At 46.6% G+C, this 22,537-nt stretch overlaps 1 protein-coding gene across 2 annotated transcripts in view; it reads right to left on the bottom strand.

Annotated features, from left to right (window-relative positions):
• Cep164 (centrosomal protein 164) overlaps nucleotides 1–12,431 on the bottom strand; it is a 68,494-nt gene extending 56,063 nt beyond the window's left edge. For both annotated transcript variants that reach the window (XM_028783780.1, XM_028783779.1), the window contains exons 1-3: nucleotides 12,322–12,431; nucleotides 6,644–6,762; nucleotides 501–612 (exon numbers count right to left, since the gene is read on the bottom strand). In XM_028783780.1, the coding sequence (XP_028639613.1) occupies nucleotides 501–612; nucleotides 6,644–6,725 (194 nt within the window). In that variant the 5' untranslated portion in view covers nucleotides 6,726–6,762; nucleotides 12,322–12,431. The remainder of the gene's footprint in view (nucleotides 1–500; nucleotides 613–6,643; nucleotides 6,763–12,321) is intronic.
• Nucleotides 12,432–22,537: the final 10,106 nt, after the last annotated feature.

Raw genomic sequence — 22,537 nt, 5'->3', positions numbered from 1 at the left:
TGTGTGTGTGTGTGTGTGTGTGTATGATGAGTATGCATATATACATATATATGGCTATATATGATATGAGTATATATATTATATATTTTTATTATATATGATATATATAGTAAAACCTTAGAGAGAGAGAGAGAGAGAGAGAGAGAAAGAGAGAGAGAGAGAGTGATGATTCAGCAGTTAAAAGCACTTGCTGTTCTTGCAGAAGACCAGGGTTTATTTCCCAATATGTACATGATGACATGGTGGCTCACAACAGTCTCTAGCCACAATTCCAAGGAATTGTCTTCTTCTGGCTTCTACAGGCACCAAGCACATACACGGTGCACACATGCATAAGCAGAGAAACATTCATACACTTAAAAACAAAATAAGATGGGCTCGGCAGTGCATATCTGATCTATACACACAAACACATGTATATACAAACACACACACACACCTACATTCCAGAGCTAAGTCCCACTGACAGCCCAGGTTTGTGAGTCACTGCGGTGACTTACCATGGTTTCCAGCCTTTGGGCAATGGAGCCTCAATCCCCTCCCTCGCCAGCCACATCAGTTCTGGTTCCTTGATAGGGTCGATACCAATCACTCTGGCAAAGTCAAGGATTTCTGCAAGAGAGAAGGAGGGAAAAGGAGGAGGGTGGAGAGGTAAGAGAGAGAAGGATGGGGAGGGGTGGAAAGAAGCAGAATACAGACAGTTCTATTCTGAATTTTCCTTTACTCTCCAAGTTTGCTTCAATGATAAAATATAGCATCTCTAAATAGAAATAAAAAATATATAGAACTAAAGCTGGACGTGCTGGTACACATCCAAAAATCCCAGCACTTGGGAAGCAGAGGCAGGAGGATCAGGAGTTCAAGGTTCTCCTCAACTCCCCACTGAGTTAGAAGCCAGCTGGGCTACCGGAGACCGTCTCAAAAAGCTTAAACAAACAAGCAAGCAAGCAACATACAGAAACGGCTTCCTTATATCCCAATTCATGAGAGTCATCTGAATCAAACCAGGCTACCTCCAAACTCCCACAAATATAATCTGAAGCCGCAGTTAACAGAGGGAGTGAGGAGAGAAACCAAGACTTCACCGTGGGCAGACCTCAGGAAGGACTCAAAGCCACAGCCGGAACCATTCAGGATGAGGGCAACCTTACCAGAAGATAAACTCCAGAGGGACTGACAAGGGCTGGGCCCCATGCACTTGGCCCTCAAGCCCCAAGCAAGTTCCAACAACTACAGATGACTGAGCTCTCTAAGGACCTTGCAAACACACAGAACATGAAAGGATCGTGTGTGTTGTGACGGTGGCACGTACCATGTGTCACTGCAGCAGACAGAAGGTAGTGCCTGGTTCTCTGAGAAACAGGAAGGCACCCAGCTGAGGAAGTAGACACTCAGATGGCCTCTTCCCTGTCTAGTGAACCCTTCTTCCTAAAGGTGACTGCCTCTTACTCAATGGTTGTATATATTTTGGACTCTATTTCTGCTCTGCTCTCAGAAGCAGTTAGGAGAGCTCTTTGCCAGAGAGCTCGAGGACAGAAGAGACCTATGCATTATGCTAAGAGCAATCTCATCTTTGGGAAAAAGGATAGGTGATATGTTCATTGGAACATGTCCCTGGTGGCCACAGGAATAAATACCCAGGCTTGAGTCTAGTCCGGGCTAGACAGGTCTGGCAACTATGCCCAGTGCATGGGGAAATGAAGGATGGCACACTGGGGACTAGGAAATAACACTTTTTCTAAAGGACCAGCTGGCACTTAACTGGCCAGAGGATGATTTATTGACTAGTTTCCCCTTTTCTAGTTCTTTGAGATGGGGTCTCACTTAGAATGTTCTATTGTAGCTCAGGTGAGTCTTAAACTTGCAAATGTCCTGCCTCTGTCTCCCAAGTACATATCACAGGTGTATGCTGCCAAGCACAACTTCACAGTGACCACCTCCTATGAACCGGTTACTCGGAACCATGAAAAAAAAAGAGAGAGAGAGAGAGAGAGAGAGAGAGAGAGAGAGAGAATATTCACAGTTGTAACAGCAAAGAAGAAAACATAAACACACAGGCTAGAGAGATGGCTCACTGGTTCAGATCCTGAACTCCCCTTGCAGAAAACCAGAGTTCAGTTCCCAGCATCCATGTTGGATGGCTCACCACCACCTGTAACTCCAGTTCTAGAATGTCTCTGTCTTCTGCAGCCATCTGCATTCATGTACACACACACACACACACACACATTTATACAGAATTTAAAACAAATCTCTAAGAAAACATAAATACACACAAACAACTCTTGCTCTCAAAACTACAATGGACTGACAATCAAGATGGCGGGTGCTCCTTCAGAGAGTACAGCCACGGGAACCCTCTAGGCAATAGGAAAGAGCAAAGAGCCAGCGCAATGAACCTGTGACGGGACACAGCTTAGTGCATCTGGGGATTGCCAGAAACCAACACGACTGCACAGCTCAACTGGCATGGTAGGCAAGCCATGTCACAAAGAACCCTGAAACCTCACCAAGGGCATTGGATCCAGCCTGGGAACAATCCATTTCTCCCTGGAAGGCCACTGCTACTGGTGGGACACAGACAATGCAGGAACAAGAGCGGAGAGCTGAGCAGGAAGCCGAGGCAGATAAGGTAGTGTGGCTCAGACTAGACATTGGCAGAAGAGCTTTTATAATGCATCCCCTAGAAAAACCTTTATGCAAACCAAATGAGGCAACACATGCCTGTACCCACAATGCTCTAGAGGCTGAGGCCGAGGGATCACTGCCCGTCTCGGGCCAGCCTGATCTCAGGCCAGCAAGACCCTGTCTACAAAATATAAACAAGTCCCAGTACTCAGGACATGGAGGATTATATAGGAGGACCTCTGTGAATTCTAGGCCAGCCTGGTCTACACAGCAAGTTCCAGGGCATCCAGGGATGCAGAATGAGAGAGAGAAATCAAGCATCCTTTCCCCAAAACTCTTGGGACCAGACATGTTAAAGATTTCAGTTCCTTTCTGGTTTTGGAGTATTTGCATAGACTTTATGGGTCAAGAATCCCCTCATCAAAATGTCGTCATCTAAAAGGCAGATTTGGGGTGTTTCGCATCTGGGAAGAGGTGAGGGATAAAACATCTTGAATTCCAGAAATAATGAAGCAATGCATGATGGTCCACATCTGTAATCCTAGCACTTAGGAGACAGAGGCACAAGGAATAGGAGTTCAAGACCTCCAAGCACTTGGGAGACAGAGGCAGGCGGATTTCTGAGTTCGAGAGTTCAAGGCTAGCCTGGTCTACAGAGTGAGTTCCAGGACAGCCAGGGCTACACAGAGAAACCCTGTCTCGAAAAACCAAACAAAAAAAAACAAAACAAAACAAAAAGGAGTTCAAGACCAACATGGGCTACATAGTGAGGCTGAGGCTAGCCGGGCTAAAGAGAAGAAAAGAAAGGAAGGAAGGAAGGAAGGAGGGAGGGAAGGAGGGGGGGAGGGAGGGACAAAGAAAAGGAAAACAGAGAGAGAGAGAGAGAGACACAGAGAGAGAGAGAGACAGAGAGAGACAGAGAGGGAGAGAGACAGAGAGAGAAAGAGAGAAAGAGAGAAAGAGAGACAGAGAGAGAAAGGGCAAGAGCAAGAGCTTAAGGTACAAACTGAGATTCTACCTCAAAAAAAAAAAAAAAATGTAAAGGAAGCGTGAAGTCAGTCAGTACGGCCATCAGGTAAGGACATTTACTTGCAGACAAGCCTGACGCTCAGAGTCTCATCCTGGAGCTCACCGGGTGGAAGGAGAGAACTGTCTCCTGCAAACTGTCCTCTGCCCTCCACACACATACTGTACAAACACACGTAGGATAAATAGATGTTAAAAAAAAAACAGAGAAAATCTGAAGTCATTCGAGGATAGCACAAAAAGACACATGGACAGGGATATGACATTCTTGGAAGACGCCACAAACATGACAGTCCCTTCTGCATCAATCCAATGTTCATCACGATACCCCCAGGTACCAACAGTCCTCCCAAACACTGCCCTACCCAGAGCTTGACAGATAAGTCTAAATCTGTGGGCCAATAAAACAAACAAGATGGCCGAGGAAACTGGAAAGACTGGAACAAGGGCTTCAGCCCTACTCCGTATTAGAATCCAAAGTGCCTCGGTAATTCAGAGTGACATGTGGCCAGACAATCCAAATGGGAGCAAAGAAACAGATCCAGACGCCTGCAAAAGTGGCCAGGCCAGTAGGGAGATGAGCTACCCAATGGACGGTGTTGGAAGTAAAATAAACTAGAATATGAGAAAAATCAGTTCTACTTTTGGTGGAACGGGTTTTCTCACCGTGATAAGCACATAACTCAGAGGCCAGTCACCAACAGTCAGACAGACAACAGGAAAAGTACAAACTCTAGGCTACAGGAATGGCTCAGTGCTTAAGAGCACTGGCTGCTCTTCCAGAAAACCCAGGATCAATTCCCAACACCCACATGGAGGATCACAACTGTCTGTAACTCCAATTTGAGGGCATCCGGCACCCTCTTCTGGTCTCTGTGGGCACCAGGGGCACACACAGTACGTATGCAGACATAGGTGGAGGCTGAGCATACAGCTCGGTGGTACAGCGTGTCCTGAGTGTCTGGGTTCAATGTCTTATGCCAAAGAATGAACAACAAAAGTACAGCTGAGTGGTGACCCATGGCTGTGATCCCAGTACTTGGGAGTATGAAATAGGAGGATTGCTATGAATTGGATCTCAGAAAAGGAAGTGGGGGTGGGGCCAACAAGATAGTTCAGAGGTAAAGGTCCTTGTCACCAATCCTGAAGGCCTGAGTCTAGTTCCTGTAATCCACATGGTGGAAGGGGAGAACCAAGGACTTCATGCACGGGGAGCGAGCATTCTCACACACTGCCCTTTGACTTCCACATGTGCACTATGGTGTGCACACCATGCTACCCGCCAGTACACAGATGTTTAGAAACTTATGAACAATTAAAAACAAAGAATCTGTACCACATGTATACTGTGGTGTGCACACCATGCTATCCTCCAGTACACAGACGTTGAGAAACTTATGAATAATTAAAAACAAAGAATCTGTACCATTCTAAGACTTCTACGTGGCAACAGGCAAACACACTAGGCTATTAGCAAATTGCAAGGTCTAAGGTGGGGTCCTGGCCTCCCCAGGGCCATGTGTTCTTACCCTTCTCCACCAGGTCCACAAACCACCTTAGCTGGAGGCATAACTTGTTCCCAGGTCCACAACTCTTCAGAATGTCAAAGCAAACTTCAAAATCCACGAAGAACACAAAGCACAGACAGCTGGGCGGCCCAGCTGTACCTACCCACCCTTCACAAGATGAGGAACTACGGGGACCTCCCTTAACCTCTCCGATAGACAGGGACAAGGACAGGACCTGACTCGAGGAGTTACCGTGGGGTTGCTTTTTTGGTTTTTTTTTTTTTTTTGCTGTTGCTGCTTGAGACGGGGCCTAACAGGATAGCACTGGCTGGCTGGCAACTCAGATCTGCCTCTGCCTCCCATGTGCTGAGGTTAAAAAGGGTAAAGACCTGAACCAAGGTACTCAGCTTGCTGTGGGGTTTAAAAGGGAAATAAATACAAAGTTTTTAAAACAGAGAACCGAACAAAGTAACATAAATAAATGATGCTACTTTTTTTCCTTTTGCCGTTTTAAGAGAGGACCTTAAACTCAGAGCCGGATGACTTGACCATGAACTTCAAATCCTCCCTTGTTGCCCCTCCCCCACTGCTGAGAGCTCTACCACCACACCTGGATTTATGAGACGCTGTCACTAACCCAGGACTTCACGAACGGGGAGCAGGCACTCCACCGACAAGCCACAATCTTGTTATTCTTGTTGTTGATACTGAGATTGTGTAGTTCAGCCTAGCCTCAAACTCATTCTGTAGCCCTGGCCTTGAACTTGTAGCAATCCTCCTGCCTCAGCCTCCTGAGTGCTGGGATTACAGGGAGGGCCAACGTGCCGGCCTTAGCTTGTTCTGAAGAAACTGGATTCACATGCCATACTTCACAATAGCCCCTACACTTCTCTCTCATTTAAAACCAATCTGCTCTCCAGTATCTGCAAACATTGTTTATAAAGTTGGTCAGATTAGTAACTCTTGTAGGCTTTGAAGGTTTTAAATCTATTACGGTTATTTGACACCGCTATCAAAGCATGAAGACTGCCACAGATGGCACAGAAATAAACATGGCTGTCTTCCAATAAAAATTTTATTGACAAAAATAGGCAAGCTGCCAACTTGGGCCCAAAGGCTATAGTTTGCCAACCTCTGATCTAACCCAAATATATTGTGCATGAACCAACTCTATATTGGAAGAACAACAGCAAATGGGGGGGGGGGTGCAAAGTTGGCTTAGTGGTTGAGAGCAAGACTGGTCTTAAGGACCCCAGGTTCAATTCCCAGCACCCACATGGTGGCTCACAACCATCCATAACTTCAGTTCCAGGAGATCTGACGTCCTCTCCTGGCCTCCTCAGACACTATACACATCTGGTTTACAGATATGCATGCAGGCAAAACACCCACACACATAAATATTTTTTAAATGTGTTTAAATAAATCAAATACAACGTCTGCGCTCAAAGAATGATTACAATCGCCCACAAGTTTCTTACCTTGCTCACTGGGAATGTAGGTCTCATCAGAATCTTCCTCCAGAACCAGCTGGTCGCCTAAGAGGATAGGCCGTCTAGCCATGGTTCAGCCTGGCGTAACTATCTCGATCCCAGAGACCCTATCCAAAGAGAAAATCAGTGAGCCGGCATGGAGTGGAGAGTTGAGTTGGGTCATAGAGCATCTGGGTCAAACCAGACCCTGAAAGTCAGCGTGGCTGAGGACCCAGCCTGCAGCTCAGAGGCTCTGTGCGTGGGAAATGCCCTGATATGCCTCTGCTCGAAGTCAGAACACACACCACACCACATCTTCAAGCCTGTCTCTCTAAAGTGTTTCCACTTGAGGACTGGGGAGATAGTTCATTGGTTAGAAGCACTGGCTGCTGTTCCAGGTTCAATTCTCCAACGCCCATGAAGTGGTTCACAACCTTCTACAATTCCGGTTCCTGGGGATCTGACTCCATCTTCTGGCCTCTGTCTGCATCAGGGATGCACATGATGCAGTCGAACACATAAAATAAATAAACCTTTTAAAGAGTTTAACTTTGTATCCCTCCCCAAACAGGAGAATATCCCAAACTGAAGAACACCTCAGCCAGAAAACCCCAGTGATACCAAAAACACGGGGTCTCGGGTGTCAGCACACCTCAGGGCACAGTGAGGCAACCATAGTCGATGGTGCCCCCTTCCCCAGCATGCAAACTCAGGGAGTCACTGAGTCACACACTGCCAGGAGTCAGTGTGCCGTCAGCACCTGCCCTGAGAGCACTAAGACAAGAAGACCAATTCCCACTGAAGACTGAGGACAGCTGAGGGCTTTGGAAAGAGAAAAACTACACAGGGTGGCATTTTACTTAGGACAGAAACTCCGGTAAGACGGGCATGGCTGAATTGGAGAAATAAGAAAATGGCGTCAGGAGGCCCATGAGAAGGCTTCCGTCCCAGTGAAAGTTAGAAAGTTAACGAGGGCCTAAACCGGGTGGAAGAAGCTGAGGTGGAAAGGGGACAAGGGTACAGAGCTACTAGGCTTAATGAGAGCATGGGGGAGGAAGGGAAGAGAGGGGGTCTGGATGGACTGGACAGTGTCCCTCCAAAACACCTGATGCTCTGACTTAATAAGAAGCAGAACTTTAAGACACAGTCAACATTAAGTGAGGTCATATGGGTGGGATCCTGATCTGACCTAAGCAAAGGAATAGAAGTCGGCGTTCTCACTCCGTCAAATGAAGACAAAGGATGGTAGCCACGTGCAAGGTGGGAACTAGGAAGGACCTCATCTGTGACTTCCGGCCTCCAGAACCATGAAAAGAATGGATGCCTGTTGTTTAAGCCATCATCTAGCAGCCCGAGCTGACTAGGACAGACATCTACTTGGAAGCCAAGGTTTCCATGCATGGATGCGTGGACGGCAAGTTCTTAGCTCACAGGCTGGTGTTGGTCGCTACATGCACTGTGATACTTTATTTGCTTGTTTGCAGTGCTGGTGAACCTCCTGTGATGCTGGGACTGTCCCTCTCTTCCTGCCCCTAGTCTCACCTCCAGCTCTGGACCCCAGGGGTTCTATTAACCTTCCCCACAGCAGCTCCCAGGCTGAAACCTAAAGAAACAAACAAGTAGTCTGTCACCGCCCTCCCACCTGAGTGAGCCACCCGAGGTGTGACCTCTCCTGTCCACTTCGTGACTATTCCAGGTGGCACAAGGAGCAGGCATTGTTCCTCCCCAGAAAGAAGACACTCCTCTAACCCCTCAATTGCCCGTCCTAAAGGTCAAGCCTAGCCCAGCCTGCAGTGGAGTGAGTAATGGCTGAGGCTGGTGACTGTGACTCTAACTCAGATCCATCAAGAAGGACCTCTGAGTAGCAATAGGGAAGCCATCAAGACCTGTTCCTGTGGCCTTCTGTGATCACGACACTCAGATCTTCTTCAGTTCACCAGATCTCCAAGAAAACCAGACTCTGCCCCTCTCATTCCCACCATGCCCCTCCAAGCAAGAAAATTAAAAAGAAAGAAAGAAAAAAGAAAAAGAAAAAAGAATTTCCTGATACCTAAGCTGAGAGAAAATGATCCCCTCTCAGAAGCCAGACCACCGTCCAGACACCACATCTATGCCTCTACTCTCAGTCAGAGATGGACAAGGCCTGGCTGCCACTCACTCTGAAAACCAGTACAGGGATAGACAGAAACCAGGACACAGACGGGGGTCACCTGAGTCCTTAATCCTCTTACTTAGAGAGAAGAGGGGAGGAGACAAGGAAAGGCTACAGACAGGACTGACCCAAACACAAACTAGCACTAATTAAACTGAGCTGACTTCTTCACACAACCTGAGAAACTGCATCTGAGAGGTGTGGCCTGCGTCTCCATCCCATCTGCAGAAACCCAGAGCCAGGAACAACTGCTGTCCTCGTAGGAAAACAACAACAGACAAGCCTCAAGTGCTGTTTAGTTTCTGCCAACTTGACACAAACCAGAGTCACCTGGGAAGCAAGAACCTCAATTGAGGAATTGCCTCCATCAGACTGGCTCGTGCGATGCCATGTGCCTCTAATTCAGCAATGGGGAGGCAGAGGCAGGCAGAGGCTGCTCTGTATAGTGTGTTTCTGTTTCGGGATGGCCACAGAGAGACTCCTGTCTCAAAAAACAAAAACAATACAAGGGCCGAGCTTGGCGATGCGTGCCTTTAATTCCAGCACTTGGGAAGCAGAAGCAGGCAGATCTCTGTGAGTTCAAGGCCAGCCTGAACTATAAAGCAAGTCCAGGGCAACCAGAGCTATGTTACACAGAGAAACCCTGCCTCAAAAAAAATAAAAAATAAATAAAAAAAATAACAGTAACTGAGCAAGCCACAAAGAGTGAGCCAGTAAAACAAGCAGAGTTCTTCCAAGGGACCTGCCTCTTCCTCCATCCCTGACTCTTCCTCCGTGGTCCCTGCCTCTGCTCCTGCTTCAGCTCCTGCCCTGACATCCCTTCCCTTCATAATGGACTGCAAGACGAAATAAACCCTTTTCTCCCCAAGTTGCTTTGGTCATGCTGTTTTTAACAGCAATAAGAAACAAACCAGGACACCCGACTATTCACAAAAACCTACAGGGCAGGAAGAAGGCGGAAAATCTGAATTCATAGATTTTTCCAAATTTCAAACAAATCTTCTGCCAGGAAAACAAAATAAATTATGGCTGGGGTACACTATACCTTTCCTTGATTCAGGGCCGGCGTGGCAAGGAGAGAACAAGAAGGGTAAAGAGATGCAAGGCAGAAGGGTGCTGTCTGAACTCATACCTCACCGACAGCTCGCAGAGGTCACTCGTGATCAAATTTCCCTCTGTGACAGTGATTAAGCAGACTCAGTCATGACTCCCTTGTGCAAATACCCCTTAGCCAGACAGTCCCAGATAAGAGTATCAGTGCTAAACTAGGCATGGAGACAGAAGCATGCCCAGCATCTCAGCACTTGGGAGGTGCAAACAGAATTTCAAGTTCAAGGTCATTCTCAACTACAGGTGTTCAGGCCAGCCAAGGCTATGTCAGTAACTGCCTCACCAAGAGAAGAAGAAGGAGAAGAAGAAGAGAAGAGAACAAAGGATGGGGTTGAGGGAGCTAGCAAGATGGCTCAGTAGGTACTTGCCACCAACCTACAACCAACCTAATAACCTAACAACCTAACAACCTTGTATTCCATCCCCAAGACCCACATGGTGGAAGGAAAGGATTACTTCCTCAAGTTGTCTTCTGGCTGACACACACACACAACTCACACATATACCACACCACACACACACACACACACCACACACCTGAGCCTGATGTACGGTGCCCTGCTGAGACCTGGAGGATGAATAGGTATTCACTGACAGAGAAGGAAGCAAGTTCTAACAACAGAAGCAGCAGCACGTGCAAAGGCCCTGCAGCAGGGGACACCAGCCATCAGGAAAGTACCAGAGATGTTGCTGAAGGGGGGGGGGGGCAAGTTGAAAAGCGCTTCTCCCACACAGGCTGAAATGGAGGCCAGAGTGGAAGGAGAATCAGAGTGACTGGGGCTGCAAAGATGTCTCAGGGTAACAGTGCTTCGGTGCCTTTCCAGAGGACCTAAGTTCAGTTCCTAGCACCAAGGTCAGAGTCTGTGGTGTGCAGTTCACCCCTAACTCCAGTCCCAGGAGCCCCTTACCTCTATGTCTCCAGCACTGAGGGCACAAGCAGGAACCAGCATGCCTGGCTTTTTTTACAAGGGTTCTCACGCCTAGAGAGAGAGAACTTTACCAACTGAGCTATCTCAGGACCCCTAAAGCAAGGAAATTTAGAGCAGAAGGCACACCAGGAACGGAGGCAAAGCAGCTTGGAGGGAAAGAGAGGCGACTAGCGATTGCCTAGCATGTGCAAAGCCCTGAGTTCAATTCCTAGTACGGCAAAACACCAACTCCATGAGTGTGTGTGTGTGTGTGTGTGTGTGTGTGTGTGTGTGTAGGGAGGGAGGGAGAGGGAAAGGGGAAAGGGAAAGAGAGCACGAGCAGGGCAAATGTGTTTAAAGGGGTCAGGATTAATTATAACAACAAAAACTTGGACTAACTGCACACTTCCCCCCAAACACTTGTAAGTGACAGGGACAGTACCAAGGGCTTTTACCCTTCATCATCTCGCCCCAGCCTCTCAGCTAGATAAGGATTAATAGTCCCACTTTTCAAATAAAGACACTGCTTGAAGGGAAGGCAAGGAACAGCTAATACAGGCTTGCGAGGGCTGAAGCTGTATGCAGGACTTCAGAAGTGGCTGCCACGGGAATTTCATAAAAAGAGGGTTGGCATGGTGAGAATTACCGTTCGGAAAGGTGACTCTGACAGCTGCCCGAGAACTAATCAGACAGGGCCAAATCCAGAGGCAGTTATTCTGAAACTACAGCCGAGAAATGAAGACCCAAGTTAGCGGCTACCTGAATGAAAGGGGGCTAATCCTGAAGGTGGAAGAACGTAAAATAGCAGGTCTCGCGTCTAGGTGAAGGAAGAGAAGAAGGAAGAGAGATTTCAGGCAGTGCGTTGTGATTTTAGGCGTTAACCAAGAAGCCGACTGCCTAGAATCCGAGACGTGCCAGATGAGTCCAGCAGTCAGTAGAATGAATTCTCAGCGTAGACTGGGCTAAGTGACTGAGGAAGTTTCTCCACTGAGACAAGAAACACGGGAGACAGTGATAGAAGGTCCAAGGGGGAGGTTTGGAGACAATCCGCAAGCACATCTAAGCTCGACAAAGAGGTATTTGGCCAGGCAATAAGTACTTCGCAGAGCAACCGGTAACTGGAAGCTCTAGTCGCAATCCAGAGATGGAGTGCGGAGAGAAGCATGCAGGGGCCTGCAAAAGGGCTGAGCTGGCAGCCGCGCAAGGGCGAGTCACCGAGGCCAAGAAGAGGGCAGCGGTTCTGGGCGGAGATTCCTGAATCAGTGCAAAGAAAACCCCAAACCTCCTCTCCTGCCCAGCTGGCCGAAAGATGCCAAGCGTTTGGCTGAGCTTGGGATAGCCCAGGAGTGGGATGGAGGCTGGAGGTGGGGTGTAAATTCAGGAGAGGCTAGAAAGCCAGGCCGCGCACGCCGGAGGGCTCTCCTCTCCCATCTCAGTTCCCGCTCAGCGACACCTCACAGCGCCTCAGCTCCCTGCAAACTCCTGCCACGCCACCAAGCCTGGCTCCGCGATCTCACCTGTCCCCGATCCGGGGGTTTCCGGGACGATGGCTCTGCGCCGCCTCCCCAGCACCACCCCGGCCCCCCCACTTCCAGGGACGCCGGGGTGTCCGGCTCCCCGCTTCCAGGGACGCCGGGGTGTTGCCCTGCAGCGACCAGCAACCACTTCCGGAAAGGCACTGGCCTAGCAACTGAGAGGCCCGCCTCTCCCAAGAGCCAATAGGTCGCTGACTGAGAGCGTTGTCATTTGATTGGTTGAAGGTCCCCACGAGGCTTTGCCCGTTGCATCCTGAAAGTTGTAGTTCAAAATAGTGAATAAGCACAACCCCACTCCCACCCCCCAAAGATTTAAAAGAAAGACCTGAATGTAGATAAAAGAGAATTTCCCCCGCGGAAGAAAAGGAAGATTCATAATATTAATAGTTACTCATCATTTATAGGCCATCATTTTGTAAAGGTCGAGTAAAATCACATGGACATCAGTGATTATTAAAGAACTATGAAGGGGCTGGAGAGATGGCTCAGTTGTCAAGAGTGCTGCCTAGTAACTTTTTCCTTTCAATGCATTATGCGTGGACCGGACCTGATGACGCAAACCTTTAATCCCGCCACTTGGGGCACAGAGGCAGACAGATCTCTGTGTGTTTGAGGGTAGCCTGGCCTTTATAATGAGTTCCAAGCCAGCTGGGACTACACAGTGAGACCCCGTCTCAAAAAAAAAAATTTTTTTTTAATGTATGGATGTTTTATGAACATTACACCTGATACTCGTGGAGGCCAGAAGAGGGCACTGGATCTTCTGGAACTGGAGTTATAAGCAGTTGTGCGCCACCTTGTGGGTGCTAGAAACCAAACCTAGGTCCTCGGCAAGAACAGCAAGTGCTCTCAGCGGCTGAACCGTCTCTCCAACTGTAACTTTAAAAACTAGTCCCACACTGCTAGGGTCTAATCCGACAAGAAGAAATTTAGAGTGTGGTTACTATGGATCTCGAACCAGACATCAGGATGTGTTTCTCATGTTTAACTTCAAATCTTTCTGCAATTCCTTTATTCTCACCACAGGTGGAAAAAAAAATCATTCCTCCTCACCGTCATCGTAATCTTTAAAAGTGTCCCTAAGGGGCCAATGGACCAGACATGGAAGGGATGCCATGTCATGACCACAGACATAAGTAAACACTGCCCATAGCTTCCTATACACAAGAACTTGCTAGGTGAGGCTACAGAGACAACTCAGCAGCTACCAATACCTGCTCCTCTTCCAGAGGACCAGAGTCTGATTCCCAGCACCCACCTGGCAGCTCACAACCAGCAGAAACTCTAGTTCCAGAGGATCCAACACCTCTTCCGGCTTCCACCCACACCAGGAACACGTGTGGTACACAGACATACCTGCAGGCAAAACACTCAAACACATAAAAGAATAGAATATTTTTTTGAAAAAGAAGCCAGGTAGTGGGGCTGGAAAGATGGCTCAGCGGTTGAGAGCACAGACTGTTCTTCCAGAGGTCCTGAGTTTAATTCCCAGGAACCACATGGTGGCTCACAGCCATCTGTAATGGGATCCAATGCCTTCTTCTGGTGTGTCTGAACAGAGCTACAGTATACTCATATACATAAAGTAAACAAATCTTAGAAGAAGAAGGAGAAGGAGAAGGAGAAGGAGAAGGAGAAGGAGAAGGAGAAGGAGAAGGAGAAGGAGAAGGAGAAGGAGAAGCCAGGTGGTGGTAGCTGAACTACATCTAATCCCAATGCCTTTACTCCCAGCACTCAGAAGGCAGAGACAGTCAAATCTCTGTAGGTTCAAGGCCAAACAGGTCTACAAGATGAGTTCTAGGACTGTTACACAGTGGAACCCTGTCAGGAAAAAAAAAACAAAAAGAAGGAAGAGGAGGAGGATGGGGAGGGAGGCAGGAGAGGAAGAAAAAAAGAAGGGAGAGAAGGAAGAGGAAGAAAAAAAGAATGACAGAGACAAGCAGATCTCTGTGAGTTCTATGCTGGCCAGGTCTACATATCCAGTTCCAGGGCTATATAGTGGGATGCTGCCTCAAACAAGAAAGAGAGAAGAATAGAAAAGTTGGGTAGGAGAGATGATTCAGTGTTGCTCTTCTAGTGGATGCAAGTTCAGTTCCCAACACTCAAGTCAGGTGACTCTCAACCACCCATAACTCTAGTCCAAGGAGATCCCCTGCCTCTGAGATACATAGGCACTTATACACACACGCACACACACACACGTACACACACACGCACACTCACTCATGCACACACACTTGCATACACATATGCATATAATTTAAAAATAAAACAAGCCAGGCGGTGGTGACACACGCCTTTAATCCCAGCACGTGGGAGGCAGAGGCAGGCGGGTTTCTGAGTTCGAGGCCAGCCTGGTCTACAGAGTGAGTTCCAGGACAGCCAGGACTACACAGAGAAACATTGTCTCGAAAAAAACAAAAAAAATAAAAATAAAAATAAAACAAAATAAGCCAGGTGGGGGCAGCGGCACACACCTTTAAGCCCAGCACATGGGAGGCAGAGACAGGTGGAGCTCTGAGTTCAAAGCCAACCTGATCTACAGAGTTCCAGGACAGCCAGAGCTACATAGAAAAACTGTGTCTTAATTAATTTAATTAATTAATTATCAATTAAATGAGATAAAAAGAAAGTAAAATCACATTCTAGGCCAGGCTGAGGCACATTAAAAGCCTCCTTTTTTTTTTAATGTAAGATTTATTTATTTTATGTAAAGACAATGTCACTCTCTTCAGACACACAGAAGAGGGCATCAGATCCCAGTACGGATGGTTGTGAGCCACCATGTGGTTGCTGGGAGTTGAACTCAGGACCTCTGGAAGAGCAGTCAGTTCTCTTAACCGCTGAGCCATCTCTCCAGCCCAAAAAAAAGCCCCCTTAAGGGTTACCCCTTTCTAGCTCAGAGAAAGGTCTAGAAAAATAGTCTTCAAAAAGTATGGGAGTCTATGGAATTATCATCATGTCGATGAGGACTATGTGTTTTATTCAATTTCTCCCGAGGTTGGTATTCAGAAATACAAACCATTTTACCAAACAAATTAAGAAGGAAAGAGGGAATCGCAAAACTGATACATCAGCTGACAAACCAGTAGGATGCTTATAGCTTCTCTCATTGGGTTGATTAGCTAGGACTACAGGCCTGTACTAGCAAGCCATCTTCAGAGCCTGTTTTTTTTTGTTTTGTTTTGTTTTGTTTTTTTGGTTTGCAAGCAAGCGTGTCAGTGTGTGAGCATGTGCACATGACTGCAGGTATACTGGTATACTCCGAGGTCAGAGGTGTCATATCTTCTGGAGCTGGAGTTACAGGTGTTTGTTTCATGTGGCTGCTGGGAACTGAACTTGGAACTTAGTGCTTTGCAAGAACAACACTGACTCTTAGTTTGTTTGTGTATGTTTGTTTGAGGCAAGATCTCACCGTACGTCACCGACTGACCTGGAACTCTATATGTAGATATGGCTGACCTCAAACTTAGAGATGTCAGCCCTCAGGGACTAAAAGCATGGGTCGCCACTCCTGGGCAATGTGTACCTTAACAGCCGAACCACCATCTCTCCAGCCTCTTTTCCCCTTTTTTCTTTTTTTGACACTAAGATTTCATGACCAGCTGATTCTTTCTAAACAGATGTTACCAAATTACTACCAAAATTTATTATTATTAGTAGTAGTAGTATTTTACAATTTACAGCCTTTAATCCCAGCACTCAGGAAGCAGAGGCAGACAGATATCTGAGTTTGAGGCCAGCCTGGTCTACAGAGTGAGTTCCAGGACTGCCAGGGCTACACAGAGAAACCCTGTCTCGAAAAACCAAAAAAAAAAGAAGAAGAAGAAGAGGAGGAGGAGGAGGAGGAGGAGGAGGAGGAGGAGGAGGAAGAGGAGGAGGAAGAAGAGGAGGAGAAAAGAAAGGAGGGGAGGTAGGAAGAAAGAGAAGAAGGAAGGAAAAGGTGATCCTTACATATTATTGGATTTTTATTTGGTTGATTGGTTGGGTTGGGTTGGGTTTGAAGTTTATTTTATTTGTTGATTGGTTTTCTGTTTGTTTGGTTTTTTGAGACAGGGTTTCTCTGTGTAGCCCTGGTCATCCTGGAACTGTATCAGGCTGGCCTCGAACTCAGAGATCTGCCTGGCTCTGCCTCTTGAGTGCTGGAATTAAAAGTGTGCACCACTACCATCCAACTTTTTGTTGTTGTTAAGTTTGTGTTTGTGTGTTTTTTTTAAAGAATTATTTATTTATGATACGTTAGTATACTATATCTGACTTCAGACACACCAGAATAGGGCATCAGATCCCATTACAGATGGTTGTGAGCTGGGGAACTGAACTCAGAACCTCTGGATGAGCAGTCAGTGCTCTTACCCATTGAGCTAACTCTCCATCCTTTTTTTTTTTTTGATAAGTTACAGGTAGTTGTGAGCTGCCTGATGCGGGAGCTGGGAATTGAACTCTGGTCCTCTGCAGGAACAGTGAGTGCTCTTAACCACTGAGCCATCTCTCCAGCTCCTGGTGCTTCTTTAAAACAGAGTGTCATGTAACTCAGGTTGGCACTGAACTCCATCTCCACCTCCCAAGTACCCAAGCGTGTGCTATCACAGTAGCTCATAATGGTTTCAATTTACATTTTAATAAATTATATGATTACTAACCATTTGAATTTCTTCTGTGAACAATTTCTCCATATTCTTTGGTCATTTCTCTGTCACCTTGTTTGGATAGTTTCATTAATTTGTGGAGGCTCCTTATGGATTGTAGCCATTAACCCTTTGTTTCCCCATAGTGTAACAAATGGTTCCTAATATGCAGTTTGAGTTTTATCTTTGTAAATGTCACCTTCCCCCCCCCCTCAGGAGATGTAGTAACACAGTTGACAACTAGTCTTCACCAAGTGTTCACAGTGTGCCAAACCCCATTCCAAGTGCTTTGCACATATTACCTCATTAAGGTTTCAGTTTTTTGTTTTTCTGACACAGGATCTCACCATGTAGCCCTGGCTGGCCTGTAATTTACTTTGTACATACGCTAGGCTAGAACAGATGACCTAGAACAGTGGGGAGCCTAGCAAGTGCTGGGATTATAGGTTTGTGCCACCTTGTCCACCTTCACACAGCTTTCATGACAAGGCTCATGCCACCACTTCTGTCTCAGTTAGGGTTTACTGCTGTGAACAGACACCGTGACCAAAGCAACTCTTATAAGGACAACATTTAATTAAGCTGGCTTACAGGTTCAGAGGTTCAGTTCATTATCATCAAGGCTAGGAACATGGCAGCATCCAGGCAGGCATGGTGCAGGAAGAGCTAAGAGTTCTACATCTTCATCTGAAGGCTGCTAGGAGAAGACTGACTCCCACATAAGGTGAGAAGGAAGGTCCCCACTCCCACAGTGACACACTTTCTCCAACAAAGCCACACCTACTCCAACAAGGCCATACCTCCTAATACTGCCTCTCTCTGGGCCAAGCATATTCAAACCACCACATCACCCTTACCCTGGTTCACAGATGAGGGCCTTTGAAACAGAAAGGTGAAGTGAGACTGTGGTCTCCCAGACAGTGAGCGTATGGGAGAGTCGATCATGCCAGGAAACTTGTTAAGATTGAGTGGATCCAAGACCCCAGCTCCCAGGCACCCACCTGAGTCAGTGGGTGTCTCCCTACTAGAGTCCTGGCCTGGAACATGACTACACTCCCAACTTAAGTTGCATAGCCCAGGACAGAGTTCTCCATGCTAATGAGGTATCTAGTTCTCCATGTTAATGAGGCCCTGTACGTTTAGCCAATAAGCTTTTCTTCATGAACATTCCTCCCTGCAAAAGGTATTTAATCTCTGGTCCACCCTAAGAAGTTGGTATGGTCCCATTTTCCACAATGAACAATCAATAAACAGTTTAGAACCAAGGACTGTCTCTTTCATCGAGAACCACCATGGGAAACATGGAGGAAGCCTTCATCTACAGAGCCCTCTTGCAGAAGGTCCTTCTGCGCTCCCAGACAACCCTCCACTAAGCTAAGGTCAATCCCAAACGAGCTAAACCAGAGTTCCCATTCCCCCAGCCCCAGGCTTGACTTCATCCTCAGCCCACAAGGCCCCAACTCTGTTCCCAACTCCGCTGTGCAGTTTTCCAGCGGAGACTGGATGCCTGGGAATCAGGGAACCCCAACTTCGGCCTCCCACATCCTAGGCTGCATTTTCCCACCCCCTGAACAGTGTGTCAGTACTTCGCTGGAGCCCAGCACCTGACAGTGGCAGTTCAGGGTAAACACAGCTTAGTGCTCTGCACTTCGTTTGCCTAGCACCCCAGCTGTGTTTCCACAGCTCCATATGCGCGGGAGAGCCAGGATGCTGAGGGTGCTTCCGGTTCTACAGACACGCTGCATATTTAAGGGGAAACTGTCCAGTTGTGCGTTCCCCTCCCCTTGGGTTGTATTGAGGAGGTTTTCTTTAATTTAATATAGTGAGAATATTCTATTTTTCCTCTACTTCAATTTTTTTTTTAAAGATTTATTTATTTCATTTATATGAGTACACTGTAGCTGTCTTCAGACACACCAGAAGAGGGCATCAAATCTCATTACAGATGGTTGTGAGCCACCATGTGGTTGCTGGGATTTGAACTCAGGACCTCTAGAAGAGCAGTCAGTGCTCTTAACCACTGAGCCATCTCTCCAGCCCCCCTCTACTTCAATTTTAACGTTAAGCTCCTTAGTATATCTGAAGCTTAGTTTTTGGGTGAGATGTGGATTTGGCATTCTCTTCTTCCATATGGACTGTAACTGTCCCAATGGCAGTTATTAAAGAATGCATCTATTTTTCTCTAAAATGAATGCTATCTTTATACATACCCCACTCCCACATATATATTAATCTATTTATTGCCATTATTGTTTTTGGTGTTGGGGCTCAAAGTCAGGCCTTTATGTATGTCAGGTAGGTGTTCTACCACTGAACTACAGCCCAGGATTTTATTTTATTTCATTTCATTTCATTTCATTGAGATAGAGTCTTGCTAAATCAGACTAGCCTTGAGTTCATTCTATAGCCCAGGCTAGTCTTGAACTCTCTCTAGATCCTCCTGCCTTAGTCTCCCACATAGCTGGGGATACAAGCTTCACTAGAAGGCCTTGCTTGATTATATGTAGCTAACATTGGCCATGAACTCCTGGCCCTCCTCTCTGCACCTCCCAAATGCTGAGATCAAATTTTCTCGCCTACGGAGTTGGCCAGGCTATGTAGACTCGGTAAGGGAGAGGGCTGAGGATGCCAGACATGGTGGCTCACACCTGTAATCACACCTGATGCTCGGAAGGCAGAAGCAGGAGAGTTGCTGAAGGCTTGAGGCCAGCCAAGGCTCCAGAGCGAGTTGCAGGTCAGCCAGGGCTACAGAATGAAATCTCGGAAAGAGCAAGTGAGAATAGTGACCTTCTCTTTCTTGATTAACTTCACTGATAACACTTCCCTGTTTTCTCCTTCTTGGGTGCTGAGGTTTTTTTTTTTTTCTTTTTTTAAATTATTTTTTCTCAAATCGTAATTCATTCACACAGGGGTTATAAACACAGAAAGGCAGGATGTGGGGAAGGGGATGACACTGGAGTGTGGGTGTTCAGGGGGAATACAGATATCTTTCAGAACCAGGTATCAGCAGGGTGAAGGTTCAGGGGACAGGTCACTATGACTCTGCCTATGACTCACTTGTCCTTATCTAAGTTGTTATTGTCTGCCAAGGCTACCTATTTACAAGGTCTATGACTACTCAGGCTTGTAAATTTCCACAAAAGCTGCCTGTTTACAATAGCTTATAGCCATCTGTTTCAATGTTTTTTCACTGAGACCCAAGACTTGGTGTTAGTATACATGTATGACAGGCTTATTACTGATTTTAGGCCTATGGCTGGTTTTAGGCCTTCAGTGAATAATCAGGGCTGCCTCTGATATCTCCTCCCTCCTCTAAGTATATAAGGGCTGTGGCGATTCTAGTCTTGCGAAGGCGGGGATAGAGGCCTGACCTCCAGTAATTGAAGGGGACCTTGTAATGGCTCCGGTCCCCCTGTCGTTGTTCAGTGAGGCATGAGGGCCATACCCATCCCAATGTCTTTTTCCTGGAGAGGGGATACTTTTGACATCAACCCCTATGCAGTCAGGCTTGTCCCTCAGGGAACCCAGAGAGATATTTTTAACTTTTATTTATATTCCCTTGTAGTGCTTAGCCTCGAAGCCTAAGCAAGAATTCAGATCGCCAGTCAGAGGGGGTTCTGGGTGGTCCCTCTCTGCTTGGTCTAGGGGCAGAAGTGTCCTCTTTTAGGTTGGGTGGAGATGGGTTTTGGGAGCACCCTGTATAAAGTAACAACCTCATCTTGAATCTCGTGGTCCTCCATAGCTAACTTATGATAATGTATCTGAGTAGGTTTTGCTACCAAATTATTTATCTGTTGTTTCACAGAGTTAGTCAGCCTATTTGAGGCCCAGGGACCAGCAGAAAAAAAGCAAAAAGAACCCAAATAATGGTCCCAAGATGGGAGGAAGTAGGGTTGACAACCCTGGAGAGGTTGAAAAACAATTCTTGTACCAGCATTCATCTGTCTCTTTCTCTCTCTGATTTTTCTCAGGGCCTTTACTGACCTATTTCATGCTCTCTTTAACCCTCCCTGTCTTGTCTATGTAAAGGCAACATTCTTCTTTAAGGGCTGTACACAGTCAAGAGCTGTACACAGCCTTTTCTATTGTTATAGAGTAAATCAGGTCCAATAAGAATCTTTGTGATTTTTGGAGGTCGCTTCAGACAGCGAAACGAGGGATTTCTTCAGATTAGTGATGTCAATCTCTAGCTGTTTGATGTTCTTGTCAGTGGCCCTTCAAAGGTCTGAGTAGTATAAGTTCGGAGGCCAGCATCTGGTTTACAACTTCTAACAGCAGACATTACGGGTGATTCATTTTTACCCAGAAAGGAAAAAGAAGGGAATTCTCAGGGAGATTTCTCTTCCCTGGATGTAAATTGTTATTCATCTTATTTATGGTTGGGCCTGGCTTTGTGGGGGTATTTATTTATTTCATTAATCTTTTTGGTAGCCGGTTAGCTGCGCCTTCTGTGGTATCAAACGGGCATGTCAATCCTTGGCCCCGTAAGGGAACTGGGTCTGAGCCATTCCCTTTAAGGGTAAGAGGGTCCTTCCCCATATCTGTGGCATAGTTTTGGTTGGTCTCAGTGGTGCCAGAGGCAGTCAGCAGCAGATTTGCCATAAACTTTCAGTTTTAGAGAGTTAAAAGTGAACAAGGCATGATGGAGAATATTTCCGGGGAACTCCTTCTGGGGGGTACCGTTCCCCCTCTTTCGTTTTTAAAGCCAATTTTTCAGAGTTCTTGTAAAATCAGGGCAGAAGCGCCAACAATCGCTCCTTCCACACTCAGAGAGTCATGAAGACCCTATTTAAATAAATATAAATCTATATTAATAATCTTTTATCAAAGGACTGTTATAGGTGCTGAGGTTTCATTTAGAGTTTTACACCTGCTGTAATTAGGTACTTTACCATCGAGCCACACCCCCAGCCCACCGAGCCACACCCCCAGCCCTCAGCTACCTTATTTAAAATGTTTCCTTCTAGTTTACTTTTTTTTTTTAATCAGAATGACTGCTGGATTTTATCGAGGGCTTTCCATCTCTGATAAACGGTAAGATGGCATAGTCACACAATTTTAAGCTATCAGGGCCACACCACCCTTCATCTCACGCTCTTCTCAACGAGTATGTTGGTATGCCTCGGAGCGCTGACACTTGAGAGCTTTCCAAAGCAACTGATCCTCAGTCTGACTGGTGGGCAGTAATCAGGTGGGTCATGAGGATTCATATCAAGAAACCATCAAAGGCACAGATGAATTCAGACATAGAAGAGGCAGCCACCTCATAGCGGGAGCAGATTGAATGCTCTGAACAGAAAAGGTCTCCCTGTCCGATCCTGGTGATGGTTTGGTGACTGGCATACTCTCATCCCTTTAACCTTGCTCCTCCAGACTCTGCTCCTTAAAATATTTCCAATTTTAAAGTTTAGATTAAATGTCACCTCTTCTAGATTCCCCATTTTTTTTTTTGTTTCTTTTTTGAGGCAGGGTTTCTTTAATGCAATCTTGACTGTCCTGGAATTGCCTATGTAGACCAAACTGTCCTCGAATTTACAGAGATTCTCCTGCTACTGTCTCCCGTGTGCTGG

This window comes from Grammomys surdaster, unplaced genomic scaffold (assembly GCF_004785775.1).
Source record: "Grammomys surdaster isolate TR1022 unplaced genomic scaffold, NIH_TR_1.0 1164, whole genome shotgun sequence".
Taxonomy (NCBI): Eukaryota; Metazoa; Chordata; class Mammalia; order Rodentia; family Muridae; genus Grammomys; species Grammomys surdaster.
This window is presented reverse-complemented; position numbering and strand designations above follow the sequence as displayed.